The 26,701-nt window shown below is 45.5% G+C and overlaps 1 protein-coding gene across 1 annotated transcript in view; it reads left to right on the forward strand.

Annotated features, from left to right (window-relative positions):
* The window catches only part of nkain2 (sodium/potassium transporting ATPase interacting 2), a 275,241-nt gene that overhangs the window by 211,933 nt on the left and 36,607 nt on the right, over positions 1–26,701 (forward strand). The window contains exon 5 of the mRNA XM_066677627.1: positions 24,945–25,005. Within this exon, the coding sequence (XP_066533724.1) occupies positions 24,945–25,005 (61 nt within the window). The remainder of the gene's footprint in view (positions 1–24,944; positions 25,006–26,701) is intronic.

Consider the following 26,701-nt stretch of genomic DNA (forward strand, 5'->3'; position numbering starts at 1 on the left):
TTATAATTGCGAGACCTATTTGCTAACTAGGTCTCCCCTTATCAAGGGCGAAGGCTGGAAGAAACTTTCTCCAGGACAAGTGCAGTGGCTCCGTCTTTCCAACATTGATGAACACTAACTGAGCCAACACCAGCTAAGATTAAGAGACGCTCGTATGGTTTAGTGATGAGGAGCGAGAGAGGGTCCTCAAACCTGCAATCTCTAAAAGAGCCAGTGCTGTGACAATTGCACCTCATGGGAGCCAGAAAGTCTATTTTTGTTTCCTTTTGTTCATTTGTTGACCTCCCTTCTCTCTCTTGTGTCGTGGGAAGAGAGGGAGCTGTGTGATTGACGGCAGGTCTGATATCATCAGCGGGGGCGATGGGACCCCTATTTCTGAAGCGGCAGCAAGCGCGCAGGCAGCCAGCCGCCAGACGAGAGAAGCTTTTATTCCCCCGCTTTAATAATGAGAGGCTCCACGAGCCGCTGGAGTAATCAGAGCCGCTGGACTGCTGAGGCAGCTCTAACTACAGCACACGGAGACAGAGAAAGAGAAAGAGAGAGAGAGAGTGGAGGGGCTGAAAAAGAGAATGCTTCTTCCCTTACATTATGTACAGATGAATGCATGTTGGGACACGTGGGATTGAGACCTCTGCCTTTGACAAGTCAAGTCTGTCAAGGCCTAGATGCTAATGTTGCTAAAAAGTAATTGAAGCTTATAGGTGCTCATTAGCATTGTGCACATTGCATGATCATATCAAGCACTTGCCTCACATCTATTTCTTGAAAACTGAATAGGTTCTTAATGAAACACCTGTGACCTGCTTTGGTCAAAATACCACAAAGACCAAACCCCACAGCAGCATTCTCCCCCTGTCTAAACTGCTCGCTGTTCACCCCGACCCCGAGCGCACAGCAGTGAGGGGCAAGGAGCAGAAGCTCTGGTTTTTAGCTGTTTTCACTCTGTTCTCTTTCTTCTCCGTTTTTACTCAGTGATTTTATTTCTCCATGCTCGTTGTATCTGTTTTGCTGAGTTTAACCTCGTCTTTGTGCTCTCACATAAACACGGGTCCAGCGCTGTGATTGGACAGACTCAGACAGAGGGGGCGGGGCCAATCTAAAGTCTCTGCACTTGACGTCAGAAGCAGAGCAGAATCAGAACGGCTTGTTTTATCTAACGTTAGCCAGGCAACAAAAAACTGACTGGTTGGTGTTGTTTTACCGTGTGTGGGTTGGTTGGCTCCAGATCCCACAGTTCGCTGTCGTCATCTCCCTGCGAGGTAGTGAAGTTGAGCAGTTTGAGGATGAGAACCTGCTTTTAGATGCTCCTCCTTAAAGAATAGTAACCTCAGATGATGTAATCGAACAACACAGAGATATTGACTTACAAATTGTGCTTCTTGAGTTTAGCACTGCAGGCTAACAGTGCTAACAAACGTTAGAAACACCAGACCAGTACACTGACTGACAAATTATTGGACAGCTTTTAGGGATGGTTTCCAAGACAGGGATTAGGCCTAGTCCTGGACTAAACAGCATTTTTAACCTGGCATTATTCACAGGCTAAGACCCATGGTACACATTCATTCGGTTAATTTTGACATGCAGTTAGCATGATGCTAACTAAGGATATAAACACGGGTCTCCGCATCCATGGCTGAAGGAGGAGAAACAAGACATGGGGCTTATGCCACACCGGACTTCCCGGACTTCGACTCCCTATGGCCTAGGCGCACCTCACTCTGTTCTCTATGTTGAGCATAATGCTAATATTGACAGTCGCACTATTACCTCTCTGCATTGGGCTCCTCCCTCTAACGTTTTTCAAACACCAGGAAGTGATGTGCCCCATTCAAGTTCAGCGTTTACATGCACTTTAAGATGCTGCAGATTTCCACGGTCTCACTCTGACCTCTGACCTCAGACTAAGACTAAGCTCCTGTCTGTTCCTGTTAAAGGAGATGTCTCACCGTGCTGAGTGTGTTATGAGAAGTGGGAGAACTACACTGACACAACAGTCATCCAGGTAGTGCTATTTATTTGGGGTGTTTACAGGCACTTTATGTGTGAGAGTCCATTCTGTGTGTGTTTTGCTGGTAATATTGCTGTGCTCGTCACTAGCTCTGGCTCAGGAAGGGATTAGATAATGCACACCTCTGTCGTAGTGGAGGGTAAACACACATTGCTTATGCCAGCAGTAAATGTTAGCTTCCTTGTCTCCTTAACCTGCTCTTCCATATAATATCCCCCATCGAGTATCATCTCCTCTGCCTATCCCCCGTGGCTGCCATCTTTAAATCGGCCTGTCTATTGCAGTATTTGTCAGAATAGCACTTTTCGCTGAAGCGGTTATGGCCCACGAAAGGAAATAGCTCTGATGTGTTATGAAACATTACTGAGCACAGGCCTTGAAGGGTTCACTGAAGCAATTACCCCAGATTCACCCGAGGTCTGTTCCATACACACTCTGACCTTCTGACCTGCTACTCTGCACCACACACACACACATGCACACAAATAAGTAAATAAATAAATAAAAATGAACACACAAACACACACACAAACAAAAAGTTTGTTTTCATATATTGTTGGGCCATTACATAGACTTCCATTCATTTTTGTGGACACTTGCCCTTTCCTTATCCATAAGTACTGCTAGACTAACCCTGGCCCTAAATCTTACCCTGACCCTAAGCCCTAATCCTAACCCTATATCGTGTCTTCATGTTAATATTTATTTTATTTTATTTTTTTTTAATAATAAAACAGGGCGGCAAGGTGGCGCAGCAGGTAGTGTTGCAGTCACACAGTTCCAGGGGCCTGGAGGTTGTGGGTTCGATTCCTGCTCCGGGTGACTGTCTGTGAGGAGTGTGGTGTGTTCTCCCTGTGTCTGCATGGGTTTCCTCCGGGTGTCTGTCTGTGAGGAGTGTGGTGTGTTCTCTCTGTGTCTGCGTGGGTTTCCTCTGGGTGACTGTCTGTGAGGAGTGTGGTGTGTTCTCCCTGTGTCTGCATGGGTTTCCTCTGTGTGACTGTCTGTGAGGAGTGTGGTGTGTTCTCCCTGTGTCTGCGTGGGTTTCCTCCGGGTGACTGTCTGTGAGGAGTGTGTTTCCTCCGGGTCCCACGGTCCAAAAACACACGTTGGTAGGTGGATTGGCGACTCAAAAGTGTCCGTAGGTGTGAGTGTGTGAATGAATGTGTGAGTGTGTGTTGCCCTGTGAAGGACTGGCGCCCCCTCCAGAGTGTATTCCCACCTTGCGCCCAGTGATTCCAGGTAGGCTCTGGACACACCGCGACCCTGAACTGGATAAGGGTTACAGATAATGAATGAATAATAAAATAGACTTAAACTGTTGTAATGGTGTTGTCAGAAAAACAGGTTTCAGTCCCCACAACCTCATATATAATCGTGGTGTGCATATGTGTGTGTGTTTGTCTAATGTGTGTGTGTGTGACATGAGAACACTGTGGAAACCCAGAAATCTGCCAAGCATCACAGTGGATTGGGGGCTACATCAGAGACCTGATAATGCTTCAATTCAATTACGATGATTAAGCCAATTCAGTGCATCATGAAATCCCACATTTCACCGTGACTGGATTAGAGTGATGGTAGAATTTAGATTTTAAACTAAGCATACACTGGAGGAAAATGTTTTATTCTGTGACAAGAAGAAAATAACCTACACATTTTATTTTGGACACGAGTGCCTTCTTTATGAAGTATTATAAAACCTGAGTGTAGTTGATTATAATTAGATTATCAATAGGAAGGTTCCCTTGGCTGCAGTAATAGCCTGGAGACACTAAACGTATGTTCAGCTGTAACAGAGCATCCTGTTTCATTCCTCACTTTTCTACAGAGATGGTACAACCTCTCAGCAGAGTTTTTATTCTCTACACAGCTCAGGGCAAGCCATATCTTTGATTCATATTTAAAGGGAACACAGTTCTGAGACTTAATAAAACATCTAGGATTGCTTCATGCAAAATACCACAAGGATCAAACATCACAGCAGCGCTCTCCCCCTGCTCAGCCCTGTTGAGAACCAGCGCTTGTTGAGAATGAGCTTCTGTTTACTTCAAACTCAAGGCACCCAGGATTGAGACACGAGGAGCAGAAGCGCTGCTTTATAAGCATTTCAATTGATTTTCCACCATTTCACCTCTTGTGTTTAACCATTTAACCTCGTTTTTGCATTCTCAACTTAACACCGGCCCTGCTCTGTGATTGGAGAGACTCAGACGAGGAGGCGGGGCAACTCTGAAGTGCCTGTTGCCTGTGTAAAACACAGCCCAAAATCAGAAAGACTTTTTTTAAATAGTTATTTCACAGTGTGTGGGTTTGTAGACGTTCCACAACCACAAATTAAAGTGCTTACGCACTGCAAATTAGATTTTTTTTTTCATAATATGTGCTCTTTAAGTTACTTTCCTGAATATCATTGGACAGCTGGATAGGAACCTGGCTACTGCTGCATTTTTACACCTCTACTGTGCAGCCTCTCACTCTACTCCCACACTGGCCTCCTGCCTGCTCCGCAGCCTGTGCAAGGCTCATCAGAGCAGCATGCCGTAATGAGTGTGTGAGTTTTTGAGTGTGTGTTCCTCCGCTCGGAGTGGAGGTCAAAACTCACATCTGCTCCAGGCCTCCCTCCGGGTGGATGGATATTAACTGGGCTGTCCTCTTGTTTTTGGGGAAGGGGAAGTGAGCCCACCACACACAGCTCGTCTCGGCACGTGAGGCCCGGGAGCAGAACGGCTGTCCGAACTGTATTTTGGAGAGATCAATGAAGATTGTCTAAATGGATTACAGCGAACAAAGAACAATTATGCTCTTAGATGGAAGAGCCTGGCTTTTTACGACATACAATCAATCCAGACACGCTGGAGCGGAGAGCTAAAGGCCACGTAATGAATTATTATCAAGAGAAGGGAAAGCATCTCTGCAGAAGCCAATACAAATTATTCAAAGAACATAGGCACTGAATTAAACTAAATGCTTAAGTGCTCATGCAGAGGGTGGACAGTGTTGCTGTGGTTTGGTGATACTAATCTGACAACACAGAATTTCCAAGGTGTTTCTCTCTCTCTCTCTCTCTGTGTGTGTCTGTGTGTGTGTGTGTGTGTGTGCACATGCACACATTTGCCTCATTAACACTTACAGTTTGCCACTTTTACCAGTGATGATAAAAGTTTTTTGTAATTTGGTGTTAATTGTATCAGACCACCGTCTGGCCTTTAATGCCCTGCTCCAGTGCTATGAGGCTAATGCTACTACAATCTTATGGTGCTATGCTCTGTTTCTATGAGGCTAATGCTACTACAATCTTATGATGCTATGCACTGCTGCTATGAGGCCAATACTACTACAATCTTATGGCTCTATGCTCTGCTGCTATGAGGCTAATGCTACTACAATCTTATGGCACTATGCTCTGTTGCTATGAGACTAATGCTACTACAATCTTATGGCGCTATGCTCTGCTGCTATGAGGCCAATACTACAACAGTCTTATGACGCTATGCTCTGCTGCTATGAGGCTAATGCTACTACAATCTTATGGCGCTATGCTCTGTTGCTATGAGGCTAATGCTACTACAATCTTATGGCGCTATGCTCTTAAGGTTGAAAATGAAAGTTGAAAAGACGTCCAAACACAGACATTGAAAAGACGACTATTAGACGTATTTTGGACGTCCACTGACGTTATCGATTGGTCACCACTTAACTAACTTATTAAGATGGAATTTGGATTTCCATTGATGTTTAAAATATGTCCTTGACGGACAGACTATCTTTAGACCTATTTTAAATGTCCAGAGACGTTTCTTGTTTACTGGGTAATGCTGCAACAATCTTATGGCGCTATGCTCTGCTGCTAAGAGGCTAATGCTGCTACAATCTTATGGTGCTATGCTCTGCTGCTATGAGGCTAATGCTACTACAATCTTATCGCAATATGCTCTGCTGCTATGAGGCTAATGCTACTACAATCTTTTGGCGCTATGCTCTGCTGCTATGAGGCTAATGCTACTACAATCTTATGGCGATCACTTAAGAATATGGCACAGTTTGATGGAAGTGGGGGACAGTTTATTTATGTTGCACTATGCTAATTTTTAGAAATACGTCTGTGTTATTTTTTAGCGACATTAGCTCTTTGCAAAAATACAGAAATTTTAGACCAAAAAATATTCTGGGTGATTGACTGGATTTGGGATAAAGTGGAAACCTGTAAAAGATATTTTTGTCAAGCTAGATTTTTACATACCCCTCTCAGTATTGTTCCACCTCCACCATAACTCATATATACTGTTTTTTTATATAAATTAAAAATGTGTTGGTTTTGTCATAGTGTTTTTCTGACTTTCTGAACAAGTCTCTGGATCTGTGCGCTTCTGTCGTTCATCACCTGCAGGAACCCACTGCTTCTTATATGTCTGTGAGAAGTGTTTACACTGAGAGCTTGCGTATTGCATTACTGTAGCTTTTAGAGCCTTGTTTCTCAAGCCAACCAATGATTAATCTTAGATTCCCAGGCTCCGGCTGCATCTCAGATATCTCCATACTCCCTACACAGTGCAGTACGTGAATTCTAAAATCTGTGTTTATTCACCCAAACATAGTGTTCGGAGTTGTGTACAAACGACTGGTTCAGTGCAGGACTGTGTTCTGTAAAATGATTAAATATTTCCACTGAAAATCTGTGTCGTTTTGACAAACTGCACGGTTATATGCTGTCAGTCAATCTTCTTGGTCCACACCCACACAGCAGAATGGTAAAAGGAGACAATGAGCATGAAAAATATGCTACTTTTATTGTTGTTTTTGTGGGAAAATTATATCGTAAATACATATTTTTCTCTTTTAATGGAAATGTTTATTAAAACAGACATGAGACAAATGAACATGGAGGGTAATGATTTTAATTTACAGGAAATATTGCAATTTAATTGACAGTTGCAATATGGTAATTAGTTATTTTTTTCTAAATTATTTAGCTCTACTTAATGGCACTAGGAAAATGATAGCATTAATAATTTGGCAGGTAATTAATAAGCAAACTGACAGCCCTGTAATGGCCTTAAATAGTGTAATGTTTAAACAGCAAATCGCTTTCACGATTAAACCCATCAGAATAAAGAAGAAAACCCAGAGGCCTGGGTCTACATGAAAAGCGGTAAGTGGCCATTGCCACTGCTGTTTAGTCCTGAGAGGACCAGGGGAAGTCGAGGACGCTTGGGCTTGTCCCACTGTCACTCCCTGTATTTGTAACCTGTCCAAGCACTGCACTGTTCAGCCGAACTGAGCTGGGAGTGTTTCCCATTGAGTCCACACTCTTTGTACTGAGCTGATAGAGACGTGTGATACGGCTCTGTGTCGTGAGGTTGGGGTTGGAGCAGTGTGTCTTTTAGATTTATCTCACTCACCGTCTCCTGGATTGAACACAAGCTCTAGATAAAGGACGGCCAAAGCCGAGCAGATTTGTGTGTTATCAAGGAGGACGAAAGAAAGGCCTCCTCTTTGCTGCGTTGAGTGGCGTTCCCACCATGTCACACAGAAGCCCGTCTCCCCCATGGCTAAGTGCCTGCTCAGTTGTGAAAGTGGAAAATTGGGCCTGATGTGTTGTTTGGAAATCAAAGTGGTCGTGATGAAAGTGTGGGTTTTACCCGTTTTTGTGCTCATCGTCTCTGAGGGAATTCTACCGTTTGTCAGCAAAAGTGCTCTTGGTGCATTGCATTGATTTATGGACTGAGGCGCTGTAGAAATACACAGTTAGCTTTAGACAGTGCTAAAGACCACTGAAGATCATCATCACAGAGGGGAGGTGGGGCCTGAGAGCACGACTATCTCCTGTACGTTCCCGGAGCCACCGTCCCCGCTGAAAGTGTGCACTTCAAAGGAATTTCTCTTCCAGCCGAGCAGTCAAATTGGAAAATCGTCCGCACTGATTCATATATATGCTCAACCCTACTCCTCAATTTAGCCGCCGCCTCAGAAATTCCTCTCTCGCTCTCCTGGTGCGGACCCGGCCTGGGTATTTTTCAAATGGAAACGTGCGCTGGTGTGATTCCAGCTATTTTTAAACATGCTGTATTTGAATGTTTCAGTCAAGTCCTGAGTGAAATTGGGTGAAATAAGTTACTCCACTCACATGGGACACCAAAGGCTTGGCGTTACTGCCCCCAAAATAAGCACAGCATGTCCTCTGAGCTTCGGCTGTATGTACCCGGGTATGTTTATATGGGCTTGGTTTTGACAGTAATTCAGTTGAGTTTAGAAAAGTATCTACAGGAGGTCCTCGGGTTACGTCAGTCCCGAGTTACGATGTTTCGTGGTTACGACACATCTCCCATTTACTGTATAAAGCCTTGTTTTGACTTGAGTGGTTTTGCGTCGTAAACGTCGTAACGTGAACTTCGTGTTTGGTGTGCGTGGTGCGGCGGAAGAATACACGGTTACGCGGCTCGGGACCGAGGAGGATAAGTGTTAGGATAGTGATAGGAAGTGCTTACAGGATGTTATTTACGTACAGTATGTACGTATGTTCCGACTTACACCGAAAATCGGTTTACGACGCGACGTAGGAACGGATCAACGTCGTAAGTCGAGGACCCCCTGTAATACCGTTTTTGTACATTAGTGAAGGGGGCAGGTCCAGTGCCAAAACAAATAAACCAACTAATACACTGTCTAAATTGTATCATTTATTTATTTATTTTATTTATTATTACATTTATTTATTTATTTGCTCAGAACACAGAACACTAGTATATTGTATAAGATTTACATGAAATTATTCAGTTGCAATCAAAGCATTGGTTAATTTATTCCAAATGTATTTGCAGTAAAAAGCACACTCTTATACTCTTAAACTCTCTTCAAGGAAGTATTTAAATATTAATGAACACTGTGCACATTACAAGAATTCAAAAATAATTTAAATCCATCACCAGAAAATCCAAGAATCGTAACTGTTACACAATCTGTGGCAGCACCAGGTGTGGGAGAAGGATGTCGTTTTATTTGGGGTTATTTAAGGGGATTTTGAATGTGTGTGTGTGTGTGTGTGTGTTAACTGTGTTTGATACAGGCGTATTCTGTAGTATCTCCAGTGTCCAGCAGTGTGTGTGTGTGTGTTTTAGATTGGGGCGATTTTGTATTTGTGTTATTGTGTGTTTTGACATTTTTTTTACTTTTTCCTGGAAACAAAAGTGTTTCTTCTATATGGCATTGGTCAATGAACCTTTTATAGCACATTTATTTTTAAAAGTACACTTAAAGATGTAGTAAAATCTACCCCAAAAATGGGAGTGCAATTTGTGTAAATTCTGCACACAATTTTTTTAGGGTACTCATGTAGTTTGATCTGAAAGCACAAATTAACACGCTGGTCGAAAACATATATAACACACAACACGCTTCCTGCTCACCCCCAGAAGTTACATAGGGCAGTCTCTGCAGTGCTGAGCCTGGAGTAGCAAAAGGCTCTGATCTCACTATTACAGCTCAGTGAGGCTTCACAATTATTGAGTCTGTAATTTAAAAATAGAATATTGTCATTTTTAAATCTACAAAGTAAAATACTTGTTATGATCCAATGATACATATGGTCTAATGCTCACCAGTGATGTTAGCATAACATTAGCATAACATGGTTTGGCAAAGTATTAGGCTAAAGCCTGCTAGCTTCACATATTTCCTGGGCTGTTTTGGGTCTTTTTTGTATCTATTAATATCAGTATATTTTCTTTTACACTGTGTAGCAATAATTCATACCATGCTAACTAACTTAAGCTAGGAGCTAGTTTACTACTGTGGCAAGAGAATTGAAAACAGCTAACGTTAATGTAAACTCCAGCTGATGTAAGATTCCTCTGCTCTGAAGTTTTTTTCCACACTGACTGACTCTAGCTCTCTGTCTCTTGACACACAGCAAACCACAGACGTCTGCATCTGAACCCAGAGCCCCTTTGTTAGCGACGCAAGCCAAGAGTGCGCCCCAGCACAGCAGAGCTCAAAACAAAGTCACTGGATGCAAATGTGTTGTGACAAAGCAGCCTGTTTAGGAGGATCCAGTGTCTGCTTTGTTTGCTGGATGCACTCTTGCCTAAAGAGCTTTAGCAGTCTGATACAGCTTAAAAAAAAAAGGGTGTGTGTTGAGTTTGTCATCCTTGCGCGCTCTGTGCTTATAGCCCTCTGCTACACTGAGCTCAGAAGGCTAAGTCTGGATATGTGTCAAATGCAAACATACACCTGCATCTCTCCAGATCTTTTTTAAGTCTACAGAATGTAATATAGTGTTTTAGAGTTCCAGAGTTGTGCAGGATGCTAACCAGTGGAGACGTTTTTCTGTTTATTAGCATCACAGAGTTCTGTAGTGGGGGCCACGGTGGTGCTCCAGGGACCTGGAGGTTGTGGGGTTGAGTCCCGCTCCGGGTGACTGTCTGTGAGGAGTGTGGTGTGTTCTCCCTGTGTCTGCGTGGGTTTCCTCCGGGTGACTGTCTGTGAGGAGTGTGGTGTGTTCTCCCTGTGTCTGCGTGGGTTTCCTCCGGGTGACTGTCTGTGAGGAGTGTGGTGTGTTCTCCCTGTGTCTGCGTGGGTTTCCTCCGGGTGACTGTCTGTGAGGAGTGTGGTGTGTTCTCTCTGTGTCTGCGTGGGTTTCCTCCGGGTGACTGTCTGTGAGGAGTGTGGTGTGTTCTCCCTGTGTCTGCATGGGTTTCCTCCGGGTGACTGTCTGTGAGGAGTGTGGTGTGTTCTCCCTGTGTCTGCATGGGTTTCCTCCGGGTGACTGTCTGTGAGGAGTTGGTGTGTTCTCTCTGTGTCTGTGTGGGTTTCCTCCAGGTGACTGTCTGTGTGGAGTGTGGTGTGTTCTCTCTGTGTCTGTGTGGGTTTCCTCCAGGTGACTGTCTGTGAGGAGTGTGGTGTGTTCTCCCTGTGTCTGCGTGGGTTTCCTCCGGGTGACTGTCTCTGAGGAGTGTGGTGTGTTCTCCCTGTGTCTGCGTGGTTTTCCTCCGGGGGACTGTCTGTGAGGAGTGTGGTGTGTTCTCCCTGTGTCTGCGTGGGTTTCCTCCAGGTGACTGTCTGTGAGGAGTGTGGTGTGTTCTCCCCGTGTCTGCGTGGGTTTCCTCCGGGTGACTGTCTGTGAGGAGTGTGGTGTGTTCTCTCTGTGTCTGCGTGGGTTTCCTCCGGGTGACTGTCTGTGAGGAGTGTGGTGTGTTCTCCCTGTGTCTGCATGGGTTTCCTCCGGGTGACTGTCTGTGAGGAGTGTGGTGTGTTCTCCCTGTGTCTGCGTGGGTTTCCTCCGGGTGACTGTCTCTGAGGAGTGTGGTGTGTTCTCCCTGTGTCTGCGTGGTTTTCCTCCGGGGGACTGTCTGTGAGGAGTGTGGTGTGTTCTCCCTGTGTCTGCGTGGGTTTCCTCCAGGTGACTGTCTGTGAGGAGTGTGGTGTGTTCTCCCCGTGTCTGCGTGGGTTTCCTCCGGGTGACTGTCTGTGAGGAGTGTGGTGTGTTCTCTCTGTGTCTGCGTGGGTTTCCTCCGGGTGACTGTCTGTGAGGAGTGTGGTGTGTTCTCTCTGTGTCTGCGTGGGTTTCCTCCGGGTGACTGTCTGTGAGGAGTGTGGTGTGTTCTCCCTGTGTCTGCATGGGTTTCCTCCAGGTGACTGTCTGTGAGGAGTGTGGTGTGTTCTCCCTGTGTCTGCATGGGTTTCCTCCGGGTGACTGTCTGTGAGGAGTTGGTGTGTTCTCTCTGTGTCTGTGTGGGTTTCCTCCAGGTGACTGTCTGTGTGGAGTGTGGTGTGTTCTCTCTGTGTCTGTGTGGGTTTCCTCCAGGTGACTGTCTGTGAGGAGTGTGGTGTGTTCTCCCTGTGTCTGCGTGGGTTTCCTCCGGGTGACTGTCTCTGAGGAGTGTGGTGTGTTCTCCCTGTGTCTGCGTGGTTTTCCTCCGGAGGACTGTCTGTGAGGAGTGTGGTGTGTTCTCCCCGTGTCTGCGTGGGTTTCCTCCAGGTGACTGTCTGTGAGGAGTGTGGTGTGTTCTCCCCGTGTCTGCGTGGGTTTCCTCCGGGTGACTGTCTGTGAGGAGTGTGGTGTGTTCTCTCTGTGTCTGCGTGGGTTTCCTCCGGGTGACTGTCTGTGAGGAGTGTGGTGTGTTCTCCCTGTGTCTGCATGGGTTTCCTCCGGGTGACTGTCTGTGAGGAGTGTGGTGTGTTCTCCCTGTGTCTGCGTGGGTTTCCTCCGGGTGACTGTCTCTGAGGAGTGTGGTGTGTTCTCCCTGTGTCTGCGTGGTTTTCCTCCGGGGGACTGTCTGTGAGGAGTGTGGTGTGTTCTCCCTGTGTCTGCGTGGGTTTCCTCCAGGTGACTGTCTGTGAGGAGTGTGGTGTGTTCTCCCCGTGTCTGCGTGGGTTTCCTCCGGGTGACTGTCTGTGAGGAGTGTGGTGTGTTCTCTCTGTGTCTGCGTGGGTTTCCTCCGGGTGACTGTCTGTGAGGAGTGTGGTGTGTTCTCTCTGTGTCTGTGTGGGTTTCCTCCAGGTGACTGTCTGTGAGGAGTGTGGTGTGTTCTCCCTGTGTCTGCGTGGGTTTCCTCCGGGTGACTGTCTCTGAGGAGTGTGGTGTGTTCTCCCTGTGTCTGCGTGGTTTTCCTCCGGGGGACTGTCTGTGAGGAGTGTGGTGTGTTCTCCCTGTGTCTGCGTGGGTTTCCTCCAGGTGACTGTCTGTGAGGAGTGTGGTGTGTTCTCCCCGTGTCTGCGTGGGTTTCCTCCGGGTGACTGTCTGTGAGGAGTGTGGTGTGTTCTCTCTGTGTCTGCGTGGGTTTCCTCCGGGTGATTATCTGTGAGGAGTGTGGTCTGTTCTCCGCACCCAGCATCTCACTGTCCATGATGAAGTGGTTACAGAAAATGAATGAATGAATGAATGTGTTGTATTGCACTTACCACATAACTGTTTTCATTGGACTTAATCAATAAGTGAAGGTGTAGTTTTTCTCAAATACGCTATTTAACGTGGCTATCGATGGGCCCCTCTCCTATCTGCTCCATTTCTAATGAACGACACCAGGAGCTGAGGACCTCACTGAAGCAGCCCGTCAGCCACGGTGGCCCTTAACTGTGATTAAAAAGGTAAAGAGGTTCATTTAGCCAGCTGAAAGAGAAATGCCAGTGCAGGACTTGCCTAGCTGCCTAGCTCTGAGCTATGGAGTGGCCTTGCTCTCTCTAATGTACTGCGTCTAATTCAGATGAAGAGCCGGCTGGAGGTGGCCCAGGGAGCCCGGCTCCACACTGAAATTGGTTTCTGCTGCAAGGCTGGCAGGCAAGCACAGGTTTATTTCAATTAGGGCCCAGAATGGCTTTTCAGAAGCACTCTACTAGAGTGATTTGTAATGTTTTAACTATAGTGTCACTGTATTTGTAACTGAACCCAAATTCTCTGATGTTCCAGAGGATGGTCTTAACTGGCTGGACTGAGGTCAGGGGTTTTTTTCAACTGCGGTGATAGGTCAGGTTACAGTTGTTCTGACTATGACCCATGGCTATAAAGTGTGATATAAAAAGTGTTTTATATGTGTTTTATTAGGTTATGTTTCCATGCTTTATCAAATACAGCAGTGGTTACACACTGGGAAGCAGTCTGATGTTTTTTAGAAGTCCCTGTTTCAGTAAATTGGTAAAAGAACAAAAACAAATGGTCTCAGTCGAATATGCTAGGCTTCCTCTCTCTCTGCTCATGGAGGTGTTTAGTTGTCAGAGAGACCTCAAATCATTGAAAACCATGAAAAGAGATGATGGTATTGCTCTATAAGTGGGTAGCATTGACTCTACATTTCAGTGACATTAATGTACCTGTATCGTTCCTTTTTGTTTCGGAAAGTGTAGGGCATACCATGAGAGAAAATGTTTCCCAGACCATCACACCACTGCCACCAACCTGTAGCACTCCAGTGTTATGGCTTCATCTGGTTTCTGCCAGATGCCGACCCTTCCCTTGAAGTGACACAACAGGAGATGAGACTCGTCACTCCAGACCACCGTCTTCTCTGTGTCCAAGGGAGTCCTAGGTCCATTGACTCCTTTCTTTGGCCCATGTGAGGTCTATTGGTCTAGGGCTGTTCTACCCTAGTTTACGCAGGGTATGTCACATGGTCATGGCTGAAATTGGTTGCAATCGCCCACTGTCGTACGGGTCGATGAGCTGCTCCACTGTGGCACCAGGTACGACAGGCGACGCTCGCCTCTCGGGTCAACCACGTGACCGACCCCCGTGTGACCTTTGGCTGGATGTTTGTTGATCCACCCGTGATATCGTGGTATGGGAGCAGCCCACAACCTCCAGTCTCCAACCGTCTGTCTACGGTCAAAATCGCTCAGGTCGCTCGGTGTAAATGTTGTAGTATTAGTACTAGCATGAATTGCCTGTTACTCTAAGCTGGTTTAATGTGGTCAGTGCCGGCCTGGAGCAGGATTAGCACGGTCACTCACCGTGGTCATGCGGGATGACCAGCATACCTTTGCCCAAAATGCAACATATATTGATTTACTGCTGTTTCTTACATTGATGTTGTCTAGACAGTGGGAAATATTATGATATGATACGATATGATACCCCACATTTCTGTGTAGACGAGACCCTGAAAATAAAACACTGCTACTCAGTGAGGTTGTCAGGGATGATGTAAGTCGCTGCCCTTTTCAGGCTTTGTGAGTAAATAAGGTCTTTGGATTCTTTGCACTTGTAAGCTGTTTTTACTATAATTACATATTGACTTGTTTAGCAGTACAAATCATCCACAAACGGCTTCCCAAATAAAGCCGTGTTTTATTGAACAGGGGGCTAATATCGCCTTGTGACCCTTCTACAGCTTTTACAAGATTAAAATGCTTTACGAAGTGCTTGTGTAAAAGTGTGCGTCCCCCAGTGTGCACTGAAAGCTTCTGTACTCAGAGCTGGTCCGGTGACGTAAAGTGAAGCTTGTACTGAGTTAGTGTTTGTGCTCAGGAGCTTGTGAAGTGTGTGGAAGCGAAAGGAATGTCAGTGGTCGGTGTGTAAAGCAGGCGGCGGTGGGGGTCTATAAAAGCTACAAGAGAGAGCCCACCTGGAGAGAGCTCAGCGTGACTGACGAGAAAGTCAAGGACATGTGAATTAGTCCAAGACTCAGAACCAGAAAACTCTATATGACCAAAAGTGTACAGCCAAATGATTCGTCTAAAATCAAATGTATTGGATTGTTGCACTTTGGTGGTAGCGTCTATTCTTCTGAGAAGACCTTACACTAGATGACTTACACATTGCTGTAAGGATTTGATGGCCATATTAATGTTAGTGAGTTCAGGTACACATTTTGTGTGATTAGTTCTGGATCACAAATGACACTTATTCTCAGCCCAATATGTTGTGCGTTTATACACCATGGCGACCTTAGGCTCATGTGCAGCTGCTCCAGAGCACCCCATTACAACACACTGTGTGTGCAGTGTAACTGTATGTAGGAGTATTATAATCAGCTATCTGAACAAATGTGATTAATCACAGTTTTACTTATTTATTTGTTTGTTAGTTATTTAACACCCCTAATATATACATGGGTTCAAATTAGAGTGGTTCTGTATTCCATTGTGACTTGAAACTCCAATATAAAATATTCTGCAAAGCCAATTAAACCAGGTTTTTATGGATGAAGCTCATACTCTTAATTATTAACTGATTAAAGGGTAGAAAATGCCTCTTTTGTGCCATGAAATTAATATGCCCAGTGATTTTTTTCCCCCCCATGGGAAAGCAGAAATGAATGTCACAACCTCTTGACCAATTTAGGATAAATATTTCTGTACACACTTTTTATTCCTGTCTCAGTAGTTAGCGGTGCTAAATGTCAGCGAGTGTGTGGGGGTTTTCGGAGCCGCTGCTGATGTTAATTATACAGCGGGAGGAAAGTGGAATGCTGTTTGTGTTGATGGCTGAGCTGAGCTAAAGGTCCAGCAGCCCTGACTCACACCCCCACCACCTTTGCTTCGTCATTAGCATAAAATCCATACGGCGCTGCCCTGTGATGGCCAGGCCACAGACGTGAAATCACTAGAGGAACCTACACACTTTTTCACATGGCCTTTCCCTAGATGTAGTTTCACTGTCGTTTAATATTCATTTTGATTATTGTTGTAATCTCTGTTTTGCTGTCTTATTATATTTTGTATATTGTTAATCACTTCCTTGGGTATTTTAAACAAAACATCTGTTGCTCTGCATACCTTGTTTGCCCCATTTCCCCCTGTTCTTCAACGCTCAGGACCCCCCACAGAGCAGGTGTGATGTGGTGGTGGATCATTCTCAGCGCTGCAGTGACACTGACGTGGTGGTGGTGTGTGAGTGTGTGTTGTGCTGGTGTAGAGTGGATCAGACACAGCAGTGCTGCTGGAGTTTTTAAACCCTGTGTCCACTCTCTGTCCACTCTGTGAGACACTCCTCCCTCGTTGGTCCACCTTGTAGATGTAAAGTCAGAGACAGTAGCTCATCTGTCGCTGCACAGTGTGTGTCGCTCGTCCTCAAGTCCTTCATCAGTGACACAGGACGCTGTCGGCTGGATGTTTTTGGTCGGTGGACTGTTCTCGGTCCAGACACTGAGGGGTTTAAAAACTCCAGCAGCACTGCTGTGTCTGATCCACTCTACACCAGCACAACACACACTAACACACCACCACCACGTCAGTGTCACTGCAGCGCTGAGAATGATCCACCACCACATCACACCTGCTCTGTGGGGGTCCTGGACATTGAGGGAACAGGGTGCAATGGGGCAAACAAGGTATGCAGAGCAACAGATGGACTTTTGTCTGTAGTTGTAGAACTCCTGTGTGGTCAGTGGAGCTGATAAAATGAACAACAAATGTTGATGATTTGGCTGATCGATGTACATTGGTAAGAGGCATTAGGGTTGGAATCAAAAGTCGCTCGGTGTAGATAACATTTTTGGAGCATTTCTATTGGTCATTTCATTGTGAATCTTCCCCTAATGTAAACTGCAGCTTGTGTTTTCACATTTTGCAAAACCAAGAATTGGAGATAAAAGGTTTGGTCCAAACAGAGATGATAAACTGCACCAGTGCGTGAGGCTGGAATTCAGCTGAGCTTCTTAATGCACTCGCTCCTTTTTGTAAGTAGCCCGAACCTGTTGTGGTGTTGTGAAGATAAACATATTAAAGATTTAAGCCAGTAATCTAGACTACAGACAGTAAAGAATGGGCCGGCTTAAGTGTGCGATGCAACTTTAAGATACTCGCATCCAGATCAATCTTTGCTCGCAGACTTAACCTCAATTATTTAGCATCTCCTTAGAAACCGCGCATGCATTATTCACACGCATGGAATCTAATTTTAGATTTCCGTTTGGGGATGGCATGGCAGGGAGAACGGCAATGCATAAACATTCTGAGTGTGTGTGTGTGTGTGTGTGTGTATGTGTGTGTGTGTGTGTGTGTGAGAGAGAGAGAGAGAGCACACTAGCTGTATTTACAGTCCACAAATTGGGTTTACATTCATGCGACACAATAGGAAGGAGATAGAATCAGGTAATCTGAGGAGTTGGCGTCTCGTAGCATAATTCTCCCTCGCTGTACAAACACATTCACATGGGCAGTCTTACCCAGTCTGCATGTGGCTGCCTGGAACGCCTGGGCCATGAAACAATAAAAAATAATTACATTGTGGAATTGATTTTTTTTTTCTCAAATAATTTTTTTTCATAATTATTATGCTGTTATTTCCATATTTCAGTATTAAATATGTTTTAAGCTTTAAATAGTTACTACCTCCGTGTCCCAGTCACACACATGCTCACCTGAGACACTTAACCTACCAACACATGTGTTTGGACTGTGGGAAGAAGCTGGAGCACCTGGAGGAGACCCACGAAGACACAGGGAGAACACACCACTCTCCTCACAGACAGTCACTTGGAGGAAACCCACGCAGACACAGAGAGAACACACCACACTCCTCACAGACAGTCACCCGGAGGAAACCCACGCAGACACAGAGAGAACACACCACACTCCTCACAGACAGTCACCCGGAGGAAACCCATGCAGACACAGAGAACACACCACACTCCTCACAGACAGTCACCCGGAGGAAACCCACGCAGACACAGAGAGAACACACCACACTCCTCACAGACAGTCACCCGGAGGAAACCCATGCAGACACAGGGAGAACACACCACACTCCTCACAGACAGTCACCCGGAGGAAACCCACGCAGACACAGAGAGAACACACCACACTCCTCACAGACAGTCACCTGGAGGAAACCCACACAGACACAGAGAACACACCACACTCCTCACAGTCACCTGGAGGAAACCCACGCAGACACAGGGAGAACACACCACACTCCTCACAAACAGTCACCTGGAGGAAACCCACGCAGACACAGGGAGAACACACCACACTCCTCACAGACAGTCACCCGGAGGAAACCCACGCAGACACAGGGAGAACACACCACACTCCTCACAGACAGTAACTGGATTAGTTAGGGATTGAACCCACAACCCCAGGGCCCTACGTAAACGTTTGTCTGACGTGAAGGATATTAACAGAGGGGTTTGTCTCCTTTGCTGCTGTAACTGTCTTTAGTCTTCTGGGAAGCCCTTAGACAAGCTGTTGCAATATTTATGCGAGGATTTGATGGCATTCAGCCACACAAGCATTACTGAGGTCAGGGACTGATGTTGGGTCACTCCCACCTTGTCATGAATGTACTAGATGGAACTCTATCAACTGGAAACGGTTTACCTTAAAGCTGAGATCACACACGCCCTGTGCACATGGTAATGAATTATTAAAGGTACTGAATACAGTAGAAGAAAGTCGGAGAGAGTCAGAAAAACTGTCTCTGTGGTGGTACACTCAAGGATACATATACAGTACCTTTAATTAGGGAGCGCATTTGTACCTTATTTTATTATAATTGTTGATTTTAAAGTTGTGTTGGTTTCATACACCTCACTTTATCTCTAGGACACATATGTTCTTTAATATTACACAGGTCTGTGATGAAAGATTACAAATGGTTCACTCACTTTCTGGAGAAGAGGGTGTAATGTGCCTTTAAGGAAAACAACTGGACTTTTACACCACTGTTGTACCTTTAAAGGGACCTTTAGAGAACAGTAATGTACCTCCATTGTCCCTTTTTTCTGAGTGAGTGTACATTATCCACCTGTAGTGTACTGGAGGACCTGTACCATGCTTGGTGACCAGGGCCGTACAGACAGAGCTGGAAACGGTGCCAATCACTAACAGGTTAAACTCTGTCATCACAGAATTGTCACTCAATCACAGAATCAAATCAAATCAAATCAGAGTGTATTTGTCACACACATAGTCTGGGTGCACAGAAATGCTTTGATGACATCCTCCTGTGAAAAACAAATCAACACCAAATAGAGTCTGAAGTTGAAGAGAACAGGTGAATGTATAGATAGAGTAAACCAAAGCAGAGACTTAAAATGAGCATTTAAAAAAATACATGTTAAAGATATATACACAGACAATAATATAACTACAGAAAAACCTGCACAACACGGGTGTAAAATAGAGATCTAATAAAAACGAATGTCATATAGCTTTATTTTTTTTTTTTAAATAATATACAAAAATGTTAAAAATTATTAGAATTCATTTAATAATAATAATAAAGGGCGGCACGGTGGCTTGGTGGTTAGCATGTTCGCCTCCCAGCGCTGGGATCTTGGGTTCAAGTCCCATCTGGGTGGAGTTTCCATGTTCTCCCCGTGTCTGCGTGGGTTTCCTCCGGGGGCTCCGGTTTCCTCCCACAGTCCAAAAACATGGAGGGTAGGTGAATTGGCTTCTCTAATAACTGTCCTGGTGTGTGAATGAATGTCTGTATGTGTGAGCCCAGATATGGATTGGCGCTCTGTCCTGGGTTAAACCCTAGTGCCCGATGCAGTCCTCCAGGTGGACGGTCGTTCCTGGTCGAGAGTACGCTGTGCGCGTTTGGCTGCCGCTTCTCGCCAGTGTGTGTGTGTGAATTGAGCGTTCTGAGCAGTGTAGATTGTAAAGCGTCCTTGGGTGTCTAGAAAGGCGCTATATAAGTGTAACGATAATAATAATAATAATAATAATAAAGTAATATAATATTGCTATAGGGGCGGCACAGTGTCGCAGCAGGTAGTGTCACAGTGACACAGCTCCAGGGACCTGGAGGTTGTGGGTTCAGTTCCCGCTCCGGGTGACTGTCTGTGAGGAGTGTGGTGTGTTCTCCCTGTGTCTGCGTGGGTTTCCTCCAGGTGACTGTCTGTGAGGAGTGTGGTGTGTTCTCTCTGTGCCTGCGTGGGTTTCCTCCGGGTGACTGTCCGTGAGGAGTGTGTTGTGTTCTCTCTGTGTTTGCGTGGGTTTCCTCCGGGTGACTGTCTGTGAGGAGTGTGGTGTGTTCTCTCTGTGCCTGCGTGGGTTTCGTCCGGGTGACTGTCTGTGAGGAGTGTGGTGTGTTCTCCCTGTGTCTGCGTGGGTTTCCTCTGGGTGACTGTCTGTGAGGAGTGTGGCGTGTTCTCTCTGTGTCTGTGTGGGTTTCCTCCAGGTGACTGTCTGTGAGGAGTGTGGTGTGTTCTCTCTGTGTCTGCGTGGGTTTCCTCCGGGTGACTGTCTGTGAGGAGTTTGGTGTGTTCTCTCTGTGTCTGCGTGGGTTTCCTCCGGGTGCTCCGGTTTCCTCCCACAGTCCAAAAACACACGTTGGTAGGTTGATTGGCGACTCAAAAGTGTCCGTAGGTGTGACTGTGTGTGTGTGTGTGTGTGTGTGTGTGTGTGTCTGTGTTGCCCTGTGAAGGACTGGCGCCCCCTCCAGGGTGTGTTCCTGCCTTGCGCCCAATGATTCCAGGTAGGCTCTGGACCCACCACGACCCTGAACTGGATAAGGGTTACAGATAATGGATGAATGAATGAATATTGCTATAGAAAATGTGCAAAGAGCAGGATATCAGACTGTAGTTCAGTGCAGTGTAAAGTGCGAAGTGAAAAATGTGCAAAAACCTGTGCAAATTAAAACATGCAAAACACAGAGCAGGAGGTATTTCTGTTTAGTTGCTGCCCAATGACAAATACGTCCAATGTGTGATGAGTGTGTGTATGAGCGGATATGTTCAGAAACGTCATTTTAAAAACCCACAGAGCTGACCACAGAGGCTTTTTAATTATTCCTATTGCTGTCTCTAACAATGGTTAACAAAACAGAAAGCTGATTGGTCGGCTGCTGAGCTACAAGCCCTTATCCATAATTTCTCAGCATTTACTAAAAAAACACTATTCCAGGTTTCTTCTAAATATCGCCTTTTGGGGAAATCACAAGGTGGAAACTCCGCCCACTTTCCCTGTTATGAGACGTCACATGGACGCTGGTGTTTGAAAGTGGACTGATTCTTAAATTCAGGAAGGGATTTTCCTTTAGGGCAGCTCTGAACCAACAAGACACAACTATTTAAAGTGAAGTGATCAATTTCCCTGACATCCTTTGACCACCCCAGGTATCAGCCCTAATGACCAGTGTTAAATGACACGGAGCAGGGTAATATCTGGAAGTCTGAATGAGGCTGGGGCAGTGGACAGTGCGACCCCTCTGAGGTCAGCTGGATGCGGTTTAAACCTGTGCACTTCACGTCGGGATGTCTTCCTCTGCGGGTGGCGCCACACCTGAGGACGGCTTGCGTGGACGGGAGCTCCCAGCTGCTAATGTTGCTGCTGAGAGGCAGCCAGGGGAGACAGCACATTATTTTGTGTAAATGAGGGCAAGACCTTGAGGTCTTCCAGGAATCTTAAATGCGTGCTTCCTCCGATTTACTGCTGCTCCGTGTTTATCTACCAGCCGAGCTGGAAATGGACTCCCAAATTGTTTGCCATATGTGTAGTTAATTGAAGCGCTCCAACGATAAGAGCTGCAGATACAGCCGTGCTGCTGTTGACGACTGTGTTTGTGTGTGTGTGTGTGTGTGTTTGTATGTTTTCCCCAGGTGACAGGGAGTATGTAAATGTCCCAGCTAAAACAACGCTTTCAGAAAGGCACCTTCGGATTAGCAGCAACGGTGCACGTGCTCAGTGCTGGGGTTTTTTGGATCGTGCTAAATCCGCGTTGGCAGGAAGGACGGCTGTTTGTCTCTTTAGCTGGTGCTAACAGCGCTAACACACACTCACACACATTTACACACCCACACATAGACACCTAAGGCGTATACACGTTCAGATACTGTATCTGTCAATTCAATCAGACGCCACAAATTACTCCTCTTCTGTAAAAGCACGAGTGTAACAGCAAGGCCCAGGCTCTAAGATTAAGAAGCCTAGAAAAGAAAACACAAGCTTTTATTTGTTCCTGTCTGGACTGAGCTGCCGAATTGTTTATAGGAATTTTCAGTGTCTACAATGTCCCCTGTTCCAGACCCAGTCTCCTTCGCCGGCCAATTTCTGAGATCACTGGAACCTCTCCAGCCAATTTCTTAGACCCAGATTAAGCTGAAGTCTAGACTAAAAACACATTCCCAGTAGTGACTTACCAACTGTGCTGCAGTTGAGTCTGGGAAACTTGCCCCTGATGAGATACGGGCAAGACAAATATCTGGTGACGTTATAAGCATGACCTCAGTTTAATGAAAACAAAGGAATGGCTTAATAAGAGATTACGAAATTGTAGCCACATTTCAGAGCTTTCCAACTCATTCTCTACAGGTTTTGGAAAGGGCTTCATCACTCCTGAGAACCACAGCTCCACTGCCCAGTGCTGAGAGATGTATGCTCCTCTACAGTGTCAGAAAAAAAATATCCTCTACAAGTACATAGTCGTTTGCCAAGGGTACAGAGAATATAAGTATCCCGTCATCGGTACGGCAGGGTCCTAAAGTCTAGATTGTGTTCCTTGAAGGCCCATTGCTTTCTTTTTTCCTGAAGGAAAGTATAATATCTGTTTGTTTTTGTAGCAGAATTATTTTAAGTAAAAAAAACTGGGGCTGTCGATGTTGGGTTAGTAAAAAAATGAACCGTACAAATTTGCTGCATTGTCCCTTTAAGGCTGAAGGTTTTAATAATGGATATTTACAAATTAAAATAATCAATGGAATTACATTTATATCTGTAAAGTATCAGTATTCCCCCTATTTCCGGCCACTACCGTATATGGTGCAGTTCCGCTCTCTCTCTTTGCTAGTCACATTGGGTAAAACAATAAAACATAAGATCAAGCCTTAGTAGGATATTTAAACATCAGTCTTGCAAGAAATCACACATCTAAACAATGATTAAGTATCTCTAACAGTGTTGTAACTCTTTGTGTGCAAAACTGCATGTGGAACGCAACACATTTCCATTTCGCGACGGATATTCCCTCAGTGTAAAAGTTAGCTTAGCGGTTAGCTTCCTTTTCTCTGAGGGGAAAATCTACCGCCATTGTAATCCTTACATGTAGAGTACGGATACCAACACAGGACAAACATGATCTCATTGTGAACCTCTCAAAACCACTGAATGTGGTAGCAACGGTCTCGTTTGATTGTCACAAGCAGGGGAGGTGGCCGAAGTTAGGGGGCGCTAACAATCTTAGCAGTATTAGCACCTACTTAAACAAAAACGTTTTTATCTAAAAACATATTTTCTTTCAAAGTCAGTCAAGTCTTGGACATTAATCTACACACATTTGACTCCTGAAAAATGTTGATTTGAGTGAGTAAAGTACTATTTATTTACAGTTAGCTAAGATTTCCAATATTGTAATTAAAGTGGCCGGAAGTTGGGGTAATTACGCTATATCAGTTCGTAACTTTAATCACAACAATAAATGTAAAATACTAACACTTCATTGTATTATTATGAGGGAGATAAATATGTATGTGATATTCATGGCAAACTGGCAAGAGGAAACTTTGTTGTTTTATCTCAGTGTAGTTTTGAATTCAAATCTCTTAATTTGCTGTTGAGTAGCTGAGGGAGGTAGCGTTAGCATCGGACACAGAAGCTTTCGGGACAAAACTCTACAGCGTAGTTCATGGCTCAAACACGGAAACCAAGCAGGAGCTGTGTGTGTGTGTGTGTGTGTAGAAGGATAGAGGGAGGAGAGTGAGTGTTAGTTTTGATATTTAATACATATTTCAGCAGAAATAATATCTAATCTATCTTCTGATCTCTGTGATGGCGCTGTTTCCATCGCAACCCTTTAATCGGTCACTAAACTGTGTAATTAGCATTAAAAAATTAACACAAATTACTGTGAGCATTAATGAGCCTTAACACGTTAATTTTATAGACAAAGTAAAATATATAATACAATAAAATGTATATTATATTTAGAATATATTTCTACATTTCTAATGGGACTAAGAGGTACCACAGTGACAGAGAGTGTGATCAGTGTGATTCAGACTGGGACTGTGCGCTTGGACACCTGTGTCAGCCGTGTGTGTGTGCACCGTTCCCTGATTATAACCACTATAATCCACGAGCTCTCGGACAACGCTGCCTCCTTGGCTGTTCCTGTGTTGGTGGGCTCCTTGTGAGCAGTTCTTTTCCGGAGCCAAAATAGAGCTGCAGCTCCTTGTCCTGGTTTCCGCCGAACACCCCGTTTTCCTCCAGCACTGCCTCAGATTTGATGAACAGCTCTGACTGCACTCCCACCTGTTTCCACATCAAGAAATAAACCCACACACCTCCCCTCTCTCCGCCTTTCATCTCTTTGTGCTGTCCTGTTTTCATCGCATTCATCCTCATCCCTAAAGTCCTGGCTGTGTGAAAACACTGACACTTTCGGTTTCTGACGAATGACTGAGGAATGTTTCTGTGATTTTTGTACAATGTTTTCTTATGACTTTTGTGCAAATTGCCATCAGTAGCTTTCTTTTCGGAAAGAGCTGAACAGGTGCGGTTCTAACTGACTGTTGTGTGTGTGTGTGTGTGTGTGTGTGTGCGTGTGTTTGTTTTCCAGCTTGCCGGGTTCATCTATGCCTGTTATGTGGTGAAACTAATTTCAGAAGAAGAAGACAGCTGTGAGTATGAATTTACAACTGAATCTTTTTCCTTTTTTTTTAGCCATAGACACGTCACACATCGTCCTACGTTTATTTAATTTCCATTTTAAACGACTGTTATACTGTACCTTCATTACTTTCAGTCTTAAAGTTCAGTCTTATGAGTTGGTTGCACTTTCTGCTTCTCACGAGCCAACGGTTTAGTGGGCAGAAGAAGTGGGAAAATTCCAGGTTTGCACAAGTCACATGGTAATTATATTTCTGCTTTGCATAGAGTCAGATATGAAAATATGGATGTGTGATTTTTAATGGTGTCTCGTGTGTACTGCTACCCTTCCTCAAACATTCTTTGTCTAACTGTAAAGACAGAGACAAGATTTTTAAAAACAAGCATCTGTTCTTGGAGGGTGCATATTTATATACAGCTGATCAACTGTGTTTTAAAGTGAGTGTGAACACAAATGTGTGTTAAAGGCCTTTAAAGGAACACTAGGCAAGGTTTGGTGTTTTTACCCCTGGGCTCCCCTTGCAGTTAAAGGGTTAAATCTAGGTTGAGAGAGGGGGGACTTTGTGTCCGATCCTGCTTGAGAAGTTACATACATAAATACAGGTTTCCTCCAGGGGTTTCTTCCGGGTGACTGTCTGTGAGGAGTGTGGTGTGTTCTCCCTGTGTCTGCGTGGGTTTCCTCCGGGTGACTGTCTGTGAGGATTGTGGTTTGTTCTCCCTGTGTCTGTGTGGGTTTCCTCCGGGTGACTGTCTGTGAGGAGTGTGGTGTGTTCTCCCTGTGTCTGCATGGGTTTCCTCCGGGTGACTGTCTGTGAGGAGTGTGGTGTGTTCTCCCTGTGTCTGCGTGGGTTTCCTCCGGGTGACTGTCTGAGAGGAGTGTGGTGTGTTCTCCCTGTGTCTGCATGGGTTTCCTCCGGGTGACTGTCTGTGAGGAGTGTGGTGTGTTCTCCCTGTGTCTGCGTGGGTTTCTTCCGGGTGACTGTCTGTGAGGAGTGTGGTGTGTTCTCCCTGTGTCTGCGTGGGTTTCCTCCGGGTGACTGTCTGTGAGGAGTGTGGTGTGTTCTCCCTGTGTCTGCGTGGGTTTCCTCTGGGTGACTGTCTGTGAGGAGTGTGGTGTGTTCTCTCTGTGTCTGCGTGGGTTTCTTCCGGGTGACTGTCTGAGAGGAGTGTGGTGTGTTCTCCCTGTGTCTGCATGGGTTTCCTCCGGGTGACTGTCTGTGAGGAGTGTGGTGTGTTCTCCCTGTGTCTGCGTGGGTTTCCTCCGGGTGACTGTCTGTGAGGAGTGTGGTGTGTTCTCTCTGTGTCTGCGTGGGTTTCTTCCGGGTGACTGTCTGAGAGGAGTGTGGTGTGTTCTCCCTGTGTCTGCGTGGGTTTCCTCCGGGTGACTGTCTGTGAGGAGTGTGGTGTGTTCTCCCTGTGTCTGCGTGGGTTTCTTCCGGGTGACTGTCTGAGAGGAGTGTGGTGTGTTCTCCCTGTGTCTGCGTGGGTTTCCTCCGGGTGACTGTCTGAGAGGAGTGTGGTGTGTTCTCCCTGTGTCTGCGTGGGTTTCCTCCGGGTGACTGTCTGTGAGGAGTGTGGTGTGTTCTCCCTGTGTCTGCGTGGGTTTCCTCCGGGTGACTGTCTGTGAGGAGTGTGGTGTGTTCTCTCTGTGTCTGCGTGGGTTTCTTCCGGGTGACTGTCTGAGAGGAGTGTGGTGTGTTCTCCCTG

This window comes from Hoplias malabaricus, chromosome 7 (genome assembly GCF_029633855.1).
Source record: "Hoplias malabaricus isolate fHopMal1 chromosome 7, fHopMal1.hap1, whole genome shotgun sequence".
Taxonomy (NCBI): Eukaryota; Metazoa; Chordata; class Actinopteri; order Characiformes; family Erythrinidae; genus Hoplias; species Hoplias malabaricus.